Raw genomic sequence first — 23,331 nt, forward strand, 5'->3', positions numbered from 1 at the left:
CAAAAATAAGAAAAAGAACAACAACCACAACAAGGAAAAAGCAAAAGGAAAAAAAGAACCCTTACTACCCACACCACCATCAACACAGAAGACAAGCAAAGGGAGTATGACAAAAGAAACACACCAACCAAACCCACCAACACCAACAAATGAACACACAACAGCACCTGGAAAAGCACCAACAACAACAGCAAGAACTAAAGAAACAGAAAAACCAAAAGACAATACAAAAACTGATTCCCCTTCCCCTGCATCACATACACCACACACAAACAGTCAACAACCAACATCAAGGAAAACAACAACACAACCACTTACACAAGTACACATAGAAGCTTACAACATGCCCCTATCCCCTTCCGATTCCTCAGAAATTTCGTCGGAAGATGAAAGCAGTGAGGAATGGCAAATAGCCAGAAAAGCTAGTAAAGAGGACTTTGACAGGAGCCATCATCAACAACAAATGGTGGTTTTCCCTCAAGAGAGCAATAAAAGCAGAAGCAGTTAGGTATAGCAAAGCACTAGCCATAGACAGAAACAGAGTAGAGCGTGACCTAGTTAAGAAGCTAGAAGAGGCGATTAGAAGTGGCATCGTACCTGGCGTTTTGGCAGTGAGGTTGGCCCTCGACAAACACTTCAATGTCAAACACAAAGGGTGTGTTGTCAGGGCTAGGATGCATGCTCTAAGAAACGAAGGTGTTGGAGCCAAACGAGAGGCCTGGGTGGCAGAGGTGCAACAGGGCAACAAAGCCACCATTCAGTCTCTGGTAGATGAACAGGGGCACAAATTACTCAAGTCAAGTAAAATGTGTGAGGCCTTTCAACAGTATTTTGCCCGACTGCTCAGTGGTGAGCGAGAATGCAGGGTGGACTTCAGTGCCTACCTACACAGCCTGCCACGACTCTCGACAAGAGAGGCAGAGTGCTGCGAAGGTGCCATCATGGTGATGGAAGTGCAGGACGCGATGGCAGAATGCTCGAGGGACAAATCGCCAGCTTTCGATGGTCTACCCTACGAGCTTTACAGTTGTATGCCAGACTTGTTTGGAGAAATCTTGGCAGCAGTGTACTGCAACTGGCAGCAAAACGGGAGCATCCCCGGTTTTGTGAGCCGAGGAGCTGTAACACTGCTGAAGAAAGATCCAAACAAGGGGGACGTAATAGATAACTTTAGGCCTATCACTCTGCTCAATGCAGACTTGAAAATTTTGGCCAAGGTGTTAGCCAAGAGGTTCGCACTTGTCCTCGAGAAACTGGTCGACAAGGTGCAAACGTGCGCTGTGCTGAGCCAGAGCATCCATGACAACCTTCATCTGATGTGCTACATCATAGACAGGGTAGTTAAGGAACCTGGCATGGGTGGGGCCCTGATCAATTTTGATCTATCCAAAGCTTTCGATAGGGTAGACAATCAATACTTGGAGGCTGTCCTCATAATGGCTGGTTTTGGTCCCGTCTTCTGCGGCTGGATACCTGCTTTGTCCAGAGGCATCCATTCGGTAATTCGCATGAATGGACATCTATCAAGACCGTTCAACATTGCACGTTTGGTCCATCAGGGATGCCTCCTCTCATCACTTTTATACATATTGACTCTTGAGCCACTACTGCGGAAGCTGGCAATGCTGAGGGGTATCCTGCGAGATTTGGGATGCGAGATGAGCATGTCTGCATATGCAGACAACGTCACCATCATAGTGTCTAGCCAGGAGCACATCGAGATGGTTGGCAAGACACTGAAAGACTATGAAGCGATAACAGGAGTGAAAATCAACCAGGAAAAGTCAGTGGACTTGCGGCTCAGCACCTGGAGAAGCAAGCCCATGCCATCCACCAGCGCCTCCATGGTGGGGCGCTGGACCGACAGTCCAATAGAGTTGCTCAGGGTCTGGTTTGGTCTGAAACTGCAAACGGAGAAGAACTGGAACAAGATAATGAGTAGGATGATCACTCTTGAGCGGCAATGAGCCGAGAGGAAGCTGTCCCTAAAAGGTCGGGTGGAGGTGGCGAACACGTACATCGCGTCTGTCATCTACTACCGCCTGACCATCATGACTTGTCTCAACCCCACCATCACTAAACTGGAATGCATTCTCTTCTGCTTCTTGTTGAAAGGATGCATTCCGATGGTCAGGCGATCCATTTGCTGCCAACACCCGTTAAAAGGGGGGCTGGGCATGCCGTGGTTGATGATGCACAGACATGCACTGAGACTGCAACATCTCCGGCACTACGTAGACGATAGTGAACAGGTGTGGTTGGCGTTGGTGAGGCGTGCTTTCCAGCACCTCATCTCCATCACAAAACTGCAGTCGTGGATCAAAAAAGGCCGAGGAAGGGTGAATGGCACCGTGAGTGTTGTGTTGCTCTCGAACAACTATGCTGTCCCGGATCGACCTTGAGCAACTCCAACACAACAAAAGCATTCTATAGGGGACTGGTGGAGGGGAGGTACGACGACAAACTCAGGGCAAACCTGGGCATCAATGAGGAATACCTGACCCGCCTCTTCTAGACAACTTTCAGGCCAGGACCTATGGGACAACTTCCAGAGATCCCTGGCCTGGCAGTGCTATCAAGAAGCACTACCCATTCAGGATAAGCTCTACAAGCATGGCTTGAGAAACATGGGGCTAACCTGCCCAAGATGCAGTTAGAGTGACAAAACCATTCTGCATGCACTCATACATTGTCCAACCATTTCCGATCTGTGGGCCTATGTTGAACGATTGTTATCGCGTGTGGGACCAGTCAGTTTATCAATGGAGTCTATCGTGAATATTGTCACACCTCCTTCCTTGAAACAGGAAGGAAGAGCCATTTTCATTGTACTTGTGGCCATGGCAAAAGAATGTGTATGGTGGATGCATCTGAAAGGTCTAGAGACAAACACTTTCCTCTCTGGTCAATCTCTCATCAACTTTTCAAGTATCCCTTGAAGAGGAAAGTGTGAGTAGAGAGGCAAGTTTTGTCTAGTGAATGTTTCAAAAAAAGATGGGTGAATGTAGCAAGGATGGCACGTGTGAATGAAGGAGCCACCTTGAGCATAATCCTATGAATCAAAAAAGGAAACAAAAAAGGAGAGTCACTTACTGTAATGTGTTTTTTTGCATGGCATTATTGCCCGAGGTTACCGTAGTCTTTTCCATAGGCTTTTCTTTCCATGGATAAACCTAATCTGTTTCCCCGTTTTACATTGACATTTCTGTGATACACGATCCTTACTGATCGGCCTTTTTTTTTTCCACAATCCCTTTTGATCAAATTTCTAAACCACACTTTTTTTCTCTCTTCCCAAAAAGAAAAGCTCTACTTTGTATTTTGTCCCTTCTGTGTTCAGCCCTGTGTGGCCAATAAAGAAACATATCTATCCATCTATCAATCTATATATATATATTATGAAGGTGCATGGCTCAGTGGCTAAAGTGTTGCATTCACGATTGCAAGATCATGTGTTCGATTCCTAGACTGGGAGTTGCATTGTGTTCTTGAGCAAAACACTTCATTTCACATTGCTCTGCAATCATTTCATCATTTGACATGTGGCACTCATTGCACCTGTACAGGTAATGTCGATTTGATGGAGGAAGTGAGCTTATGTGTACACAAACATTTGATCACTATAAACAAATTATCTGTGTGGTTGTGCAGTAAGAAATTGTCAAACCCTCATATGCCATCTAACAAGAGAGTCCATCACATATATATATATATATATATATATATATATATATATATATATATATATATATAAATATATCACCAATGGACTTTCTTCAGTTTCTGTCTACTAAATACACTCACAAGGCTTTGGCTGGCCCAGAGCTATAATAGAAAACATTTGCCCAAGGTGTCATATAGTGGAACTGAATCCAGAAACATGTGGTTGAGAAGCAAACTTCTTACCACACAGCACCTTATAGACAGACAGACAGATGATGAGCATGATGATGATGATGATGATGATGATGATGATGATGATGATGAGGAGGAGGAGGAGGAGGAGGAGGAGGAGGAGGAGGAGGAGGAGGAGTTAAATAGTGGTGATGTAGCTAAGACCTATTCTTCCCAATTGTTTAATTCACATAGACATAAAGTCATAGTAACAACTATATTGCCCCTGGCATGTATTTCAGCATCCAAGTTATATTCCCTCCCAGTAGAGCACACTGGAAGTATTTTCATTACTTTTGCTATGACAATTATTACTTCTCTTCATTACACAAAGAAACTGTTTCATCTTTTGTTTGTTCCCAGTTAATTTATATACCACCTGCACATGGTATCAATAACTTATGCATTGTGTGGCTAAAAGAGTACTGCCTTTATTTCAGCAGTGGCTGGCAGAATGAATAATCACTGAAATATCTAAATGTTATAATACTGACTACCAATCGGAATTAAGATTGCAACTGCCTAAGTCTATCTAAGTCCAGATGTGTATATGGTTACTGAATTAACACGTAAGTGGTTAAGTATGCCACAGAAATATGTACCTTTTAAATGACCTTCAAGTAGAAGTTGCATTGTCATGATACAATGTGTGACAAGGCTTTGTCTTTGAATTCCATCATCTCAGTTTTACATGCAAGATTTAAATCAACTTCAGTCTATAGTAAAAGAAACCTACCCAAGATATTATACAGTGGGCTCAAAAATGGAGCCTTGTGACTTCTAAACAAGCTTCTTAACCATTCAGTGATGTTGCATTTATACACACAAATATTATGAAGAGCATCCAGCTGTAGAAACAGTACAAAAACAGACAGTGGAGCATAGCACAATGTTCTTACTTGCAAGCTCCTGTAAAACCATCCATCTCATGCCAGCATGGAAAATAGATGTTAAATGATGATGATGATGATGATGATGATGATGATGATGATGATGATGATGATGATATGTGTATGTGTGTGTAAATACCTATATACATGTGTGTATGTGTGTGTGTGTGTACTAATGTTTACTTTTATATTGAGTTATGATCAATTCTGCTACAGGCACAAGAACCTGAAACATTAGAGGAGGGGGCAAGTCGATTACATCAACCCCAGTGCTTCATTGGTACTTATTTTATTGACCTCAAAAAGATGAAAGACAATGTCAACCATGGTGGAATTTGAACTCAGAACATAAAGACAAAGTGCCGCTAAGCATTTTGTCCAGTAAGCTAACAATTCTGCCAGCTCACTGCTTCGTATGTTCAGTCATAATAAAAAGAATGTAACATTCACCCAAAGAATTATTCAGCTTTTGTTGTAAAGTACATATTTACATGTAGAAATATAATAGATACATACATACATACATACATACATGCATACATGTATACTTACATACATACATATACACACACAAAAATACATACATGCATTCGCACACACATACTCATACATACATGTATATGCGCATACAAACACAAATATATATATATATATATATATATATATATATATATATATATATACACATGCACATGTAATCGCATTTATAAAGCAGATTTAAAGTGTACAATATATGATTTAGTGTCATTAAATATAATAGATGTAATAAGTGTATAAATAATCATTTTTTCCTTTGTGGCCAGAAATTATGAAATTATGAAGAGAGAGAACAGTTGACTGAATAAATCACAATACCAGGCTGGTATATATTGTTAAAAACTTGGAAATTTTAAGGTCAATGCTGTCACTGGCAGGTATTCCACTAATTCTGATACCTATATCTTTGAAATATATGAATGTAAAACATTTTATTAACACCCATTTACATTAGCTAATATCCTGTATTAGCATTTAACAATTACCCTTTCAATACATTTTCCTCAGTTTATAAACTTTTAGAATACCTATGCAATTGGTAACATTTAGTACATATTATTTGAAATTATCAAAATGGAGTGTGAAATTAAAAGAGAATAAAAAATGAAAATAAATTTCCTAAATCCCATTAATGTAAAGATTTAATATTCAAGATATTCCATTCTAAAGTTATGCATTGTTCTTTTATTACATCACATTGTATTAAAAATATTAATTATGACAAGGTTTTGCCCAAAATGTTCTCTAAATGGACTGCTTATTGCCTGATGAGAATTTTCCAAAATATCTGTCCCTTTATATCAAATAAATGTAAAAATAAAATTTAAAAAATATATTTAATACCAGTTCCATACAAAAGAAAAGTAGAAATTTCATCAAAGAAAATTCCCAACTATAATTATCTAAAAAGTGATTTTAAAGTGATTCAACAATGCCTCCTTTTATTTCAATCTAATTTATGAAATTCTATATTAATTTGGTGCTATTTATCTTAACTCTATTTCATAATCCTCATTATTCCAAAGACCTCCTAGCCTGCACTTATGATTACTGAAGAAGGCAGCTTCAAAACATGGGAGATTGATCCACATGGAAACTATCAACATCACAAAATGAAATATCAATACAATTTTATAAATTCTTTTTCAAAAGTTACTATAGACATTTTTACTTTGATATTAACTTTTTACATTTTGTATTTATATATACATTTATTTGTTGGTTTTTAATGAGTTTTCCATGACAAAATAGTAAGTTAGAGTAGAAAAATGCACCAAAAGACTTTTAATCTTTACTATCAAAACATCCATTTTTAAGTGGCTCTTAGGAAAGCAATAAGCATTAATCAAATTTCAAGACTTAAACTAAGATTACATATTGAAGAAAACAGCATGTAATCATAATTAGTCACATGATTAGCTACTTGACTTTGAAATTGACAAATGACTCAATATGTCCAGTTAAGTTTTGATAAATTGTAAGTTACAGGATTTGCAAGCTATTTCATAATTATAAAATGCATTCTTAATGGAAGAAAAAGTAAGAAGAGATCCTTCTGACTCCTGAAAGTAATGTTAGATGATGTTATCTGAAATTTAACTACTTCATTTGACAAGTGTCTACTTGTATAGACTTAAAATTTTCAAACCAACCAAAAAAGAGAAAAACATAATGACAAAAAAAAAAGGAAAATACCGTATAAGTACTGATAGAGTAATAGTCTGAAGCAAGTGCCAGAGAATGTACAAGATACCGATCCAATAAAGATATGCATATTATTCGATTGAACTAGACAAAAGAGCCCTATTACTTATGTAACATATTGTGTTAACTGTCAACATAATAATAGCAATCAAAATCCCCTTCAAAAATCTCTTTTAAAAGGTTTTCTTTCTTTTCCTAATCAACTGGAATATGTGAGTGGGAAGTTAGCAGAAATGGTAGAGCACCATACTAAATGTCTTATTATATTTAATTCAGGGTAAAGTCTTAGCAGGGTTAATTTTGCTTTTCATTACCCAACAGTTAATAAGACAAATATCAATAAAGTACTGGAACCATTTTGATCACTCATACAACCAATTTTGTAAAAATTGATCTTGCAATAGGGAAAAATAATTGATATAATATGATGTGGACACATATAACAACTAACAGCATGCAGATACTATCTATTTATTTATAACTATATTTATGCATGAATGTGTATCTGTGTGTGCATGTATCATTTAAAATATATTTTCATTGTTCAGTAACAAGATAAAAGACAACTGGTGAGTGTTAAAACATCATTTGGTGAACAAAATAATCCAGTTGAGAAAATATTCAAAATTCTAGAAGATACATTAACCGTCTTATTAATAGACTGAAATAAATTGTCTTCATGAAACATAACTTTCCACAAAAGTCATTGTTATGAATTTTTGATATCAGGTCTGTCCTGCTCAAGAAGACCTATGAGCAAAATCATCCCAGCCATGACTCCCCATTTTTTTCCCCCTTTTTCAGACATTGTGTCTTGGACTACTTTGTCCAATGTGTTCTTTTTCAAGACAATAAATTACCTGAGAGAGATTCAGCTGTTATTTTTCTCATGTTGATCAACTACACAGATGTTCCTTTGGTGGAGTGTTAAACGAGTTGTTGAGATATTAGAAAATGAGTCCCAATAACTGTATGTACAAATATCAACTAACAAACTCAATGTGACAGTCATTCATTTTATAAATACTTTCATTTTTTTCATTTTCTATCCTTAAAATGTTTAATTCTAAATTTTATGAAGGTAATGAAAAATGCTTTTGGACTGTTTGCCTTATTGTTCTGAATTTTTCTTTTTTTTTTTTTTTTTTTGAAGAGAGAGGATTACATTTTTTTTTTTTTTTAAAGAGTGGCTTACAACATACATTGAATGTTTTAGCTTTATTTCATCACCATAAGCCTAACAGATAAATAAACATGCCTGTATATATATCATCATCATCATTTAACATCCATCTTTCATGCTGGCATAGATTGGATGGTTTGACAGGAGCTGGCCAGGTAGGAGACTACACCAGGCTACTGTGTCTGTTTTGACATGGTTTTTGTGGCTGGATGACCTTCCTAACACTAACCACCCTATATCCTAATTGCATTATTAGTTGTTACTCCCAAAGTTCAGTTCATGATGCAATTCATGCTAAATGTTTATTACACATTGATAGATGGTGACACTGAACAGATATGGTTTTGTTTACACCATTCTACCATAAGAGAAAATTTTCTCCATGGTAACTGCAGTGAATTTGTCTTTTAGCAATTGAAATATGTCACAAACTAACTTAAACTTTGCTTATGTCTAAACACTGCTTGCCACTAATATTATGTTAATATACATTATATATATATATATATATATATATATATATATATATATATATATATATATATGTGTGTGTGTGCGTGTGTGTGTGTGTGTGTGTGTGTGTGTGTGTGTGTGTATACACATACACACACACACACACGTACACATAAGTATGCATGAATATGTATATATATATATATATATATATATATATATATATATATATATATATCCACATCCACTCACAAGGATTTGTCCAGCCTGTAGCTATTGTAGAAACCACTTGCCCAAGATGCTACAGTGGGGCTGAACCCAGAACCATGAAGTTGGGAAGCAGTTTCTTACCACACAGCCACGCCTGCACCTCATGTACAATAATGTAAAATTTTATTCACATAGCTTTGAAAATATTCTAAGTCAAGATATTCAAATGTTTTAAATTTATTGATGTCTCATCCAGTTTCCATTTACTACTAAGAACATAGTGTAGAACGTCAAAAACAACAGTTCTGATCTACAAAATGATCAATACTTATGGCTCCTCCTTAATTGAACAGATATCTTCCAATCCTGTCTCAGAAACTACTTCAAAACTAACCCTACTCCATTCAATATCAAATCATTGACCAAAATACATAGAATTAACTACTAACAGCCACCAATAGGAAATTTCAAATATTATTTTTATTAAATTTGAGTTAATATTATTATATGCAAATTGAAAACTTGGATGGCGTGCTCTATAAATATTGTGTAGTAGTAGTAGTAGTAGTAGTAGTAGTAGTAGTAGTAGTAGTAGTAGTAGTAGTAGTAGTAGTAGTAGTAGTAATAGTAACAACCGTCATCATCATAGTAGTTATAGTAACAAATTCAGTAGGTGATATGAACAGCATAATGCAGTGTTTCTCATGTGATGTGAACCTTGAGGATTAAAAAGTGGGTAGGCAAATTGCTGCGTTTGATAAAATTGAGATGGTTTTAAACTTTAAAAACTCAACAACAAAAGAATAATTATATGGATGCAAACTGTATTCTATATTCTCATTAATAAAGAAAAATGGGTGGTAAGGATTTTCCACTAATTTAGTTTTTTTGATGAGTGGGAGTTGTTTTACTCCACACAGAATTAAATTCTATACTTCTTGGCTAAAATATAACTGGTAACTGGAAAACTATATTTTTATTATCAACAATGTCTTACACTATTATCAAATCATTACTAAATCATTAAATCATTACTAAAAGGTTGTAGAATGAAACTTTGTCTAAATGTTGAAATGTATTCAGAGGAAATAGTATTTTACATGAAGTCAGTCTCAATGTTAGCTAAGTTTACAAGGAGAATCATGTGCTTTGCTTGAAGGCAAGATTCACAATTTGAACTCATGACTTTTAACAATAACACACACAAAAAAAATTGTTATTAATTAGACACAAGGCAATTATTTTCAACTTATTTTCAAAAATCATTTTCAATTGAATAGAGTATATTTTTTTACAGAACACTTATAAGTCAACTATAGCAAAATTTGAATTTTGAGTTTATAAGAAAGGACCAAATACTAAATAACAGTCCTCTAACAGCTTAATAATAATGAAAAAGTTTTAAACACAGTGAAATGTGAAGTAGCTGCAGGTGAGAGATCTTTCTGAAGAATAAAATAACATCTTTGGAAATACTCTGAAGTATTAGTAAGATAGAAATCTAATATTAAGTGTTTTTTAAAGGAGTGGGTGACAAACCAGAGGAAAAAAATGATTATCATAATCAGTATGATTGCATCAGTAATAGGGTCATTTCTTTTCTACAGAGCTCTTTAGAAACAAAAGCTGAATTTATTTAATCAATAACAGTAAAAATTAGTAACTATTATTCTTAAATGCCCTAAACGAAAAATCTTTACAAAACTTTCAACAGTTTAATTTGAATTAAAGAATGCAATGAAAAGTAACCATTTGAAAGAGAATAATTAAGCTCATTCCAAGATGAACTACAAACACAAAATATTATAATCCTTGAAGACATTTAATTAGCATAAAGAGCTAAGAATTAATTCTATTGGTGCTAAAGCCATTGATCAGTCGACATTCCTAGCAATCAGGAAGAATTCAATAAATGCATAAATGTTGGTTTAGAAGTTGAAAGCATCGGCTAAATCAGCCAAAGCAGTCATCCATTGAAACCAAAATGGCCTTCGATGACTGGTCTGAAATGTCCAGCAAAACTGGTGAACATTCCTAGTCTTTCATGCAATATTTCCATAATTGCAGCTTTAATAAGATGATCAATACTTTAATCTTTTTATATCACCAAACAATGCAGATCTAATGAATTTCATGAGATTATTTTGTTTTAGTTTTGTTTTTTAAAAACACCCACCCACACACACACACACACACACACACACACATATACATGAACAATGTACATGTATACAAAGACAGATACAGATTGTTTTAAAATCAACACACACTTTCATCAATGACCTAACAGAGCAATTCAAATATTTTTAACCCTTTGTTACCAAATACAAATTTATAAAGTTGACATAAAATAAAACTTTTAGCTTTATTTTCAGTTAGAAATGAAAACCATGCACACATAAATATAGGTACAGGTATGGCTATGAGCTTAAGAACCATATGGTTTTAGGACCAACACCAGCACCTTGAACAAGTGTCTCCTTTCTGCTATGGCTCTGAATGGATCAATGCCTTGTATGTGAATTTAGCAGAGAAATTTCAGGAAAGCTCTGTGGGGGGGGGGGATGCAAGTGTGTGTATGTGTGTATGTGTGTGTGTGTGTGTGTATGTGTGTGTGTGTGTGCAAGTGTATGCATATGCATTAATGAGGACATCCTATGGTTTTGCTTAAGTGAAACAAAGTTTGTTTACATTCATCATTGATATTATGAGCTGTGTCTCTGTATTTCTGGGCCACCAATGTAATAAGAAATCCCTTCCTTGAAAAACTCATAAGGGTGAACAACTGAAAAAGCTTCTGGGCACAAAATCCCGTCTCAAAAATGTACACTTGCAAACCATACAAGCATGGAAAAATGAACATTAAATGAATGAACAACTGAATATATAATTAAAGCACTAAAAACCTTTTTTTTTCCATCACATCTTAGTTGCATGAGTTCATTCAACAGAAATTTGTATTTAGTTACACAGACCTTAGCCATTACATGAATTATAATGTTTTAAAAACCTATCTTACCATTCCAAAAGTAAAAATAACTCATTTGAAATAGATTGCAATATATGGTAACTTAACCCTTTAGCATTCAGGTTCCTCTGTCAAATGTAGTGCTTATTTATTCACAATGTCTTGAATTAATCATGTATTATCTATTGGTTTCAAGATTTCATTGTAGGGTAGGTGTGAGATGTTGGTGTGAGATGTTTGAACATAAAAGAGGCAGAATATTTTGGCTGAATATGGTCAGTTTTAATGCTAAAGGGTTAAGTGCTTCCTATGAATTTAGGAGCTTTCAAGAATCTGTGTTTAACTCCAGAATCATAGTGCTAGTTGACTGGGATATTGGCCTTCTTTTGATTGTGAGGTTAGTCTATTGCCAGTAACATTCTCAGCTGGTCTGATACAAAATCCACAATGAATTGATATATCACAGAACAAAATGATCTACCCACAAACTATGAAACATATGACTTGTGAGCAGATAGTCTCACACCTTACCCACTCAGCTATTATAATACATTCACAAAGGTTACCTCAGAAATTATTGTAAAAGTTATAATGCAATCAATGAGACGAAGCAATATGACTTACCTTTGGTCAACTGATTCTGACCCATCAGCAAAGCCTTCAGTTTTGTAATCTCCTCTTGATATTCTCTAAGAAGAACATCTTTTGGATCTTCATTTATCTTTGGTTTATTTTTAATATTTTTAGCTCTGTTGGCATATCGCAAAGTGCTAAGTGTTTCATCATAGTTGTTGTCAGCAGGTGACAAACACGCTACCATCAGGGTTTTTGTATTACCTCCCAAGGAGTCTTGCAACAATCTTGTTAATCTTGAGTCTCGATAAGGTATGTGTTTTACTTTAGAATTCACTAAGGCTGATATTACATTTCCTAAAGCTGACAAAGAAAGGTTGATTTTTGAAGCTTCTTTCAAGCGATCACCACTGGCTCCTGCAGACGACATTTAAAAGAAAAATCACATTAATAGTTGTATACTACTTTCAATAAACATGTTGAACAGCTAAAGGATTTGTAAAAATTCATTAAAAATATGTTTTCTTACCAAAGAAATGAGAACTAAGAAAAACAAGCAACTCTTACTGAAATGAAAATTGCTAAAATGATCAAGATATTAATGGTTAATAATACAACAAAAGTCATTTCAGTAATTAGATATAGAATGGAAGATGGAGTGGGAGTGCAATGTATGTGTACATCTGTGTGGTAAGTAGCTTGCTTACGAACCACATGGTTCCGGGTTCAGTCCCACTGCGTGGCACCTTGGGCAAGTGTCTTCTACTATAGCAAAGCCTTGTGAGTGGATTTGGTAAAGGAAACTGAAAGAAGCTCGTCGTATGTATACACACATATATATATATATATATATATATATATATATATATATATATATATATATATATATATATATATATGTATGTATGTATGTTTGTGTGTTTGTGTTTGTCACCCCCAACATCGCTTGATAACCGATGCTGGTGTGTTTAGGTCCCCGTAACTTAGCGGTTCAGCAAAAGAGACCGATAAAATAAGTACTAGGTTTACAAAGAATAAGTCCTGGGGGTCGATTTGCTCAACTAAAGGTGGTGCTCCAGCATGGCCACAGTCAGATGACTGAAACAAGTAAAAGAGTACAGATATTACACATATTATATAAAATAGTAAAATATAAATTCTGCTGTCTGAACAAGGATGGGCTGAAAAGTTACAACTGCATTGTTTTTCTTTCAAGGTACACTAACATCTGACTGTTTAAAGAAGACTTCAAAACTAACTAGTAGCGAATTCTCTTGAAATCAACAAAATTTGGCATCAAGTGCCTGCAGAAAAAGGGTTTAGTCCCCAAGGATATTCAATCTGACCTGCTTGCTATATTTGGGATACAAAAGGGATATTTATTGACTATCTTCAAAAGGGCCACTCCATCAATGGAGAGTACTATGCCAACTTGCCAAGGCAGTTACAAAAGTCTTTCAAGACTAAACGCCCAGGAAACTTGGCAAAAGAGGCTTTGTTTCATCTGGACAATGCCCTGGCACACAAGTCCTTAGTTTCAATGGCTGCTGTGCATGACTGTAGCCTTGAACTGATTAATCCCTTCCCCTATTCTCCTGATTTAGCTTCATCTGTCAAGCCAAAAAAACATGAAAAAACACTTGGCTCAGGGAAGCTGACAAAAGTCAACCACTTGGAAAGTTTAAGTTGTGGTGTTTCCAGTTTGGTATCATACCCAAATTGCAGTACTTATTCTTGCTTAAAACTTTGCCATAATTTAGATGGAGGTAATAGAGAAATTGTGCAGTAAATTCATGTGAGATAGCTGGGCAGTCACCCAACTTTCAGCTCAGTCAACCTGTGTAGCAAGACTTCTAAGCTCCACTTACCAATTTCATTTGGAGTAGTAGAATTGAAAGTCAATAAAAGAAGAAGAGTCAGTAGACTGTTGTTATCTGAGAATGAGAGAGTCAGTCATGCCAACAAGTCCATAAAAAAAGTGGAAACCCTAGGAAACTGTGAAAAAAGTGGAAATGTAGTCAAAGCATCAAGATATTATTGGAGTAGTCCATTAAAGATTGCTAGGACTTGATAACTACATTACTCAGAGATGGTGGCAAACTAATATGAGGGGTAAAAGAGAGCTCACAGTGAAGAAGAAAATTGTCCTGTAAAAGTGGTAGGACTTAGCTACCAAGGACAGTGAACACAGGGTAATCAGACACTTGAGCAACCACTGTCCTGGAGTGAACTCTGAAGAAGTGATTACAGAAGAATGTCCTTCCTACTGTGTGCTAATGTCTATCTATCTATCTATTTCATCATCATCATCATCATTGTTTAATGTCCATCTTCCATGCATGCATGGGTAGGATGGGTGACAGGAGCCAGCCAGGTAGAAAACTACTCCAAGCATGTCTCATTAAATCCATGACAATGTTCAAGTTTTATCTTCTTTATTTTAAGTTTTTAATATTTTCTTATTAGCTTTTTGAAGTTGCTCTGGGATACAAGAGTTTTTATGACCATATTTAATTGAATATATTTAACATTCACATTATTTCTTCAATACTGATTGAATTCATATAGACATTTTTTGCCAAGCTTTATTGACCATTAGCATCATGCATCAGCAGTTGATTGCTGATTTGTATGTTGTGGTCAAATTTTGGCCATTAGGCTTCCATTTTTTTTATGCCAGTAGCCCCATGTTAGTTTATGTGTTTATTTACTACTAAGGTTCACTTTGCTTTTCATCCTTTGTGGGGGGAGGGAGGTCAATAAAATTAAGTACTAGTTGAACCCTGGGTCAATGTAATCAATTTACCTCCTCCCCCATAAAAATTACTGGCATAGCACCAAAATTTGAAACCATTGTTATTATGGACAAACTTTTCTTTGGTAGTTGCGAGTTTCTGCTGCACCACCTGGTGCACCTCTGTGTTCCTTAGGTGTGTGTGACATTGTGTTCTTATTTTTGTGACAATTGAGGGAGTGTAGACGCCTCTTGTTGGCGTTTAGTTTCTTGTTTTTTATTATATTAGTCTATGTTTTGTAGTGCATGGGGTGTATAAAGTGAGTTGTGTTATTCTATTTCACCTTAACACTTTAGCATTCAAACCGGCCATATCCGGCCAAAATATTCTACCTGTTTTATCTTCGAATCAGCCAGATCTTGCCTCTCACACCTATCCTACAATGTCATGTTAAAAATAAACAGTCACATCATCGAAATCTCGAAATTATGTGATAGTGCATGATGAATTTAAAATAATGTAAATCAATAAGCATTACATTTGTTAGATTAATCTGAATGCTAAAGGGTTAAATCTTGTATAGTACATGTTGTGTGAGTTATGCTGTTTTAGATTATTAGATGCTTGCTGTACTTTGTATGAGAGGATTGTTCTAATTGAGCTATTTTATTGAATCATGAGGTATTCTATTGAATTGATACAGAGTTATTTTTGGCATGACTTCCATGTTCCTTTTCATATTATTATTTCATATACACATAACAGAATAGATGTTGGAAAAAAATATTATTATTATTATTATTATTATTATTATTATTATTATATGTAACTCAGGTTTTGTTAAAACTCCTGGAGTCTTACTTGCATAGCAAGCATGCTACCTGCAGCCTATGGTACCATGCTATGTTCATTTCAGCAATCTTAATACTTTCCCAGTTTTTATTATTATTATTATTATTATTATTATTATTATAGGCAGAATCATTAGCATGCCAGTCAAAATGCTTAGCTGTATTTCATTTGTCGCAATGTTCAAATACCACCAAGGTTGACTTTCAGAGTCAATAAATTAAGTATCAGTAAAATATTGGGGTCGATGTAACTGACTCGCACCCTCTGCCCAAAATTTCTGGCCTTGTCCCTATAGTAGAAAGAATTATTATTATTATTATTATAAACTTTTGTTAGCTGCTTTTAGCAGGCTTCACAAAACAGGGGTGTGTTTTGCCAATTAACTATTCATCTTTGCCAAACAAGAAAGTGGTATCTTTATTTTTTATTTTTTCTAATTTTTACAGATACACTGAAGGTACCAAATTACAACATAGAAAGTGAAATAAGCGATTATTTTCTCTAGAGAAACTACTCTACTGTGTTAATGCTGGGGCAAGCAACTCACAAACATAGTACTTTTTAATATTTCAAGAAGACAAATAACAAGAATGTATTTCTCCTAAATTCTTATTTAAATGCAGTAGAATTTGAACACATAATCTGTAGGCCACTAGTCCACTAACTTCAATGCTCCACCAAGAATATAAAACAAAAACTAGTAGAAGTTAATTTCATAGAATAACCTTAGTAACTAATCCAAGAAAGACTATGACTTTATATAATTAACACTGGTGACTTTCTTAGATCTTCAGTTGAGAAAATTAAGATAAGCAGCAACTAAAAGTTGAAAGTAGTCTTTTAGTGAGGTTATTTCATAAAAACAAAGAGAGAGGGGTGGGGTTGAGAGGGGAGGTGAAGTAGAGGAAAAGAATTTCATGCTAGTAATAACAAGGCAAGAACCAGAAATCAAAAATCATATAATTAGGTGTTCTTTAATGAAGAATAAAGTGTTGATAAAAGAGGAGAACAGACAAGAATGGCAAATTCTTATGTTTACCAATCAGGAGTGAGAAAAGGGAGGGAAAGAATATTTCAATTGGTGAATTTCCTGGCGTCATACACATTAAAATAAATGAAATAAATTAATACTAATTTATAGATGGAGACATTTCATAGTAATTCTTTCTCTAAATTTATTGATCTGCCTATGTGACTCTTCTTTCTCTCTTTCTCCCTAATATATATATATATATATATATATATATATATGTCAGCCACACTTAAGTGGCAATATACTATATATATATATATATATATATATAGTTTGTTTCGTTTTTATTTTATCAACATTTTGTCAGCTTTTAACTTTAATAGTGAAAGTTAGTATAGTAAAAATGTTTGGGTCAAGATTAACTTTTGAATTGTTCTAGTAGTGAATAAAGTTAGCCTTTATTGTAAAACAAACAGTGACAACTTCTACAATTTTCATTACTTTGTAAGAAATTAAGAATGATCTTGATAAGTAGTTATAACTCTGTATGTGTAGGGAGGAAGTATTTACAGATGGGAGAAAGTTGACTTTTTCTATCCAAAAGGATTTTTCAACCCAATATTTTCATGCCGTAATTTATAAATTTATGTGATGTGCCTCAAAAGCCAATGTTTCAAAAAGAATTATTTCGTGTTTTCTTGAAAGTTTATAAAATTCTTATAATGTTAACAATGTAGAGAGAGAGGGGGGGGGGGAGAGATAGAGAGAGAGAGATAGAGAGATGCAGCAGAATCAGAGTAAGGTTAATGGAGAAAGTAGTGTTTGTATGTAGAGGTGCACAAGTGCTGTAAAGACCAAGGGTACATGGGAAATTGATTCTTTCAAATGCTCTGAAGTCTCCCTACAGTTAGTAGAAAGTTTCTGTTATCTAGGAGACCTAATTAGCAGTAGAGGAGGATGTTCTGAAGTGTAGTTGCTAGAATAAGAATAGGGTGGAGAATGTTCAGAGTGCTATTACTTCTGTTAGCAACAATAGGTCTCACTTTCTGAGTGAAAGGCAGATTCTATGATGCTTGTACACATAAAATAATACTACATAGTACTGAGATGTGGACTTTGGAGGCAGAGGACATGTAAAGACTAGAGCTAAATGAAGCTAGTATGCTTCATTGAATATGCAATATCAAAGTAAATGTACAACAAAGTGTTAGTGTATGGAGAGAAAAGTTAAGCATAAGAGGAATCAGATGTAGTCTGCAAGAGAGAAGAGTGTGCTGGTTTGGTCATGTGATGAGTATGGATGACGACAACTGCATAATGAAGTGCTAATCACTCAAAGTGGATATAACTTGTGGAAGAAGACCCAGGAAGGCATCTCAAAATGTTGAGCTTTACAGGAGGAGATGACAAAGGAGTGAGATGACTGGTATTTTAGTGTGCTTGAGAAGATCTATCTATTACAGCAGAAAATGTTATCTTAAAACCACCTGGGTTTGCTCGTACATGCAGGGCCCTGCCCCTGCCTTCTTCCTATTTGGCACACTCCCCTCATGCTCATCCACTAACACCTATCACTCCCTCATCTATGGTACTACACAAATACTGTAGAATAGAGTAGAATCCACATATATTACACACTCTGCTTACTTGTCCCCACAAAACCACTTCCATTCTTCATTATCATCCCTGCCCACACTATTTCTACAAATTACCTCCCTGCTTTCCTTCAGCCATTGCTCTCTCTTGCTTTCTATTCTCCATTCTTAACACATCTCTTACCTGCTTTCTTAATAACCTGCCATATCTACCATCATGCCCACTTATGTTTCCCTGTATATCTCTCTTTCTACAGTGCTCTTACACCTTGCACATCATGCTACTACTTTCTGACCTATTGTCCTTCCTGAGCCACTCTTACATCTCTCACCTTACCCCTCTCCATACTGGTATTCCCCTTCAGCCAATTCTTTGTTTGCAAGGCTGAAATACTGTTGTTTCCATAGTTTCCTCATTTATGCATTATACATAGGTATAAGTATACCATAAGTTATTTAGTTATCTGTATGGCCATGTCCACTGGTGTTACTACACTTTAAAAAGTGCAGACATCAAAAGATACTCAACTGAAAAAGCCATTACGGACTTTATTGGGCAACTATAAATATATATATATATATTCATATACATATATATGCATGTGTGTATGTGTGTATGGGGAGCGGCTTTTGGTAGCTTGAACTCATCCTAATATATATTACAGCTATTTCTTTTATATCAACCTGCATTAATGAAAAACAAAGGCTTTCTCAATATTTGTGTTCAAAATGTCATAAATGTTTTAAGGAATTTAATTCAACACCCAACTGTCTTTTGAATATTGTTCTACATGTATTTAAACTGATATCGAGACATTCTCATAAAAAAGTGTATTACCATTGATGTGAATTTGTCTCAAATTTCTTGTTTATCAAGCAAATATCCTAATCATTACAAAATAAAGAAGTCATTAACTTTACCTTCATATTAAGCTTATACGTATATACTGTAATTATCAATACACCAAAGATGATACAAACTGAATTCTTTAATCAGCAATTCTACATTCTATCAATTGGTCAGAGGTGGCAGCCCTCAAGACAAGTGTACTTTGTCCTGAAGGATGCAATCCAAGCAACAACTTAGAAAATTTCATAATCATAATATAATAACGAAATGGAACAAAATACATAATGGAGCATTTTGAATAAACAGCAGAGTGGGGTATCTTCGATATCTTGGAATTTAAAAACTGCCTTTGTTTCCATACAACATTCCTTTCTTTTATGTGTCATCCACACTGTTAGTTTACTATTAAATTAACAGTATGAGGAAAACATCAAGGAGAGGAATTCCAAGTTAATTGAGTTTGATTAGCTATGTTTTAACCTAAAACAAAGAAAAGACACTAAAAGATATATATGTGTGTGTGCATCTGTGTGTCTGTGTATGTATATATATATATATATATATATATATATATATATATATATATATATATATATATATATATATATAGATGTGTGTATATATATATAAATGTGTGCGTGTATTTATATATGTGTGTGTGTATGTGTATATATGTGTGTATGTATGTATATATATATGTGTATGCATATATATATATATATATATATATATATATGAAGAGTAAGGGTATGGATTTGTACAGTGTATAGCCAAAGTTTGTCATCTCAAAACAAAAATTCCATAGTGCCACTATGAAAAAAAAAACATCAACAAAAATATTCAAAGCTTTCTTCTTTCTTTATTCATATGTCAAATTTTCAAGTCATAATGATTTATTTTTTTTTTACTTTTGTTTCTCAGAAATTAATTTACCAACGTCATAAACAACATATTTGTGTATACTATTTTAAAACAAGCAAAATTACAATAAACATTTAGAAATAAAACACAAAAATCGAATAATTAAAAATTTTTTTAAAACATACTATAAAAGTCAGGGTAAAAAAAAATATCATCCAAAACCCATTAACAAGGATTATCCATTTTCTAAATCTGTACAATTGCTATTGTGTCAATTTGAACCCTTCCAGATGTCTTGATGAATTTATGCAAATGTATCCTTCAGAAATAACATAAAACTACAAAACTATTTTCTATTACTGCTGTTATTGTACGGTTGTCTATTTGTCTAACATAGATTGCAGATTCAAATGAAGGCCTTTTAAGTCTTATGATGAGTCAAACTTAAATAAAGTTAATAATTTCAGTCTTATGAATAATATTTATATTTTTTATTTGAATCTTTCTTATATTTATATAAATTTTATTGATGACATGCCATCAATTTCTGAAAATGTTTATAACACAAAAATTATTTCTTAAGTCCTAGTCAATAAATAATTTCTTCAAGACAAATATTCAGCATCTATTTGCATCATTTCAAACAACGAAAACAACTTAAAAGCAAGAATATTAATACATGAAAGACAAAAAAAAAAGTTAATATCCTAAATTTTGATAACTTAAACATTTTACTGTAAAATTGTTTATACAAAAGTCACATGCATGCACACACACACACACACACACACATAAATCATCAGTAGCAGCACACTATCACCAGCATCACCAACACCATCATTATCATCATCCTTATTTAGTATCCAGTTTCATGCTGTTATGAGTCGGACAGTTCAACAGAATCTGCTGAATCAAAGGACTGTATTACATTGTAATATCCATTTTGATATGATTTCTATGGTTGAATGTCCTTCCTAATGCCAATGACTTTACCGGGTGTACTAAGTGCTTTTATATATTATTATTATTATTATTATTATTATTATTATTATTATTATTATTGATTTGACACAGGCTTGTTCTTATTGCTGGTAGCATTCATGTGGGTAGTGGGTTACTACTTGTTACCTTAAGTATCCACAAGCTTTCAATAGTGCTTCAAACCTACACTGATAATCTTTTCTGTCTCTAAGAAACAAACTGTAGAAGCTCTACAGGACAATCTCTTCCAATTTCCTTCAACCATTTGTCTACATCTTTACTCACAGTTTTCATATTCTGAATGCTTGCAATTTCAAACTTTAAGGGCTTTTATTTTGTTTTTCATACCCTTTCTTCACAATCCAGGAATCAAACAGACATGATGGATCAATTAGTAAGGAACTTCACTTTTCCCTCTCTATTTTCTAGCTTCTTATCCATTTGAATAGGAAAATCCCATAGAATTTTTTTATTTCTCTGACTCCAGTGTTCTTTTGACCTGATGATCATACCATGTACCTCTAGCTTCAAATCCTCATTTTTAGCAAAGCTTCCAGTATATAACTTTCACAACTCGGTCATGCTTCCTTTTCTTAAATTCTCTCTGAGCCAATTTGGGACATTCTATATTATTATTATTATTATTATTATTATTATTATTTTATGTTTGACTTTTGTTTTGCATTTGTACAAGTTGGATCCAAGTCTCACCCAGAGACCTCAAGAGACAACAAGTTAGAAGTTCATGTAGGTGTTATGCCTAGGGTACCATATATTTGGATTTGTACAGTTTTGTTCAAGTGAATGTTTAAGGAACCATAAGAAAATTATGTTTGCTTTAAAATTTGAGATCACATAGACAGTATTTTACGTAGGATATGGGCAGTTCCCATATTATTATTATTATTATTATTATTATTATTATTATTATTATTATTATTATTATTATCATCATTATTATTAAGAGGCAGCGAGCTGGCAGAATTGTTAGTGTGCCAGGTAATATGCTTAATGGTACTTGACCCATCGCTACATTCTGAGTTCAAATTCCACCAAGGTTGACTTTGCCTTTCATCTTTTCACACTGGGGTCAATGTAATTGACTACTCCCCTCCCCTAAATTTCAGGCCTTGTGCCTATAGTAGGAAGGATTATTATTATTGTTACTGTTGTTGTTATCATTTTTGTAGTACCAATACCAATGAACATCACTTCATAATTTGAAAATAAGGAAGGAACAAGGTTTTTGAGGTTCTGTAGTGCACATGACCCAACAATCTGCAACACTAACATCCGAAAACCAGCCAACCACCTCATCACCCATCTATAGGTAGATAGATGGTTGTAAATGCAAAGTCCTTCCCTGGTTAAGAACATGCAACCCGACATAGGTTAGTAGATAGTATCTTCAGACTTAGAGCTAGAACTACTCAGAGATACAACATGTCTGATGATGGAAGATATGGCTGCCTAAAAAATCTATTTGTAAATCACATTTCAAAGTTTGCACAATTCTCCTATACTCACTACTGAAACTTCTTGTCATAGAAAATACATGTAAAGAATAAACTGGTTGAGATGTGTCCAGGCTAGCAAACTATATTACAAACTATTCAACACATGTTTTCAAGAAGTGTTGAGTTCATTTCAGAACAGAGTGAACTGGCATGTCTAGTCTGCTGAACTTGAGAGTCAATCTCAGACATTTGAGACTGGATCACAAGTCCAGCAAACTAAACATTTAAACTACCACGAGGCCATACGTCACATTGAACATAACTAACTACTGTTCCTCAAATAAAAACTACATAGATACTTTCTTTTATAACTATTAATAGTACACTTCTTCAGCATGACTTGCTTTAAACTCTTTCAGTTCAAAACAAACTGAAACACTCAATATCGATTGTAATTTTAAGTAATTAATAATACTGTGTAAAAATACCGTTTTTTTTTTCTTTGGTCAGTAAGTTTTTATTTCCTATTTGCATTTATCTAGAAATCAAAGAAAATGACTACCATTCCCTTCAAACTTTGCCTTTGTGACTAGACTAGGACATCAATGTTTTGAC

At 34.4% G+C, this 23,331-nt stretch overlaps 1 protein-coding gene across 3 annotated transcripts in view; it reads right to left on the reverse strand.

Moving 5' to 3' along the window:
- The window catches only part of LOC106870492 (osmotic avoidance abnormal protein 3), a 906,658-nt gene that overhangs the window by 542,616 nt on the left and 340,711 nt on the right, over nt 1-23,331 (reverse strand). For all 3 annotated transcript variants that reach the window (XM_089352196.1, XM_089352197.1, XM_089352198.1), the window contains one exon: nt 12,464-12,829. In XM_089352196.1, the coding sequence (XP_089208322.1) occupies nt 12,464-12,829 (366 nt within the window). The remainder of the gene's footprint in view (nt 1-12,463; nt 12,830-23,331) is intronic.

The sequence above is a fragment of the Octopus bimaculoides genome, chromosome 5, assembly GCF_046866305.1.
Source record: "Octopus bimaculoides isolate indiv1 chromosome 5, ASM4686630v1, whole genome shotgun sequence".
In the NCBI taxonomy this organism is placed as follows: Eukaryota; Metazoa; Mollusca; class Cephalopoda; order Octopoda; family Octopodidae; genus Octopus; species Octopus bimaculoides.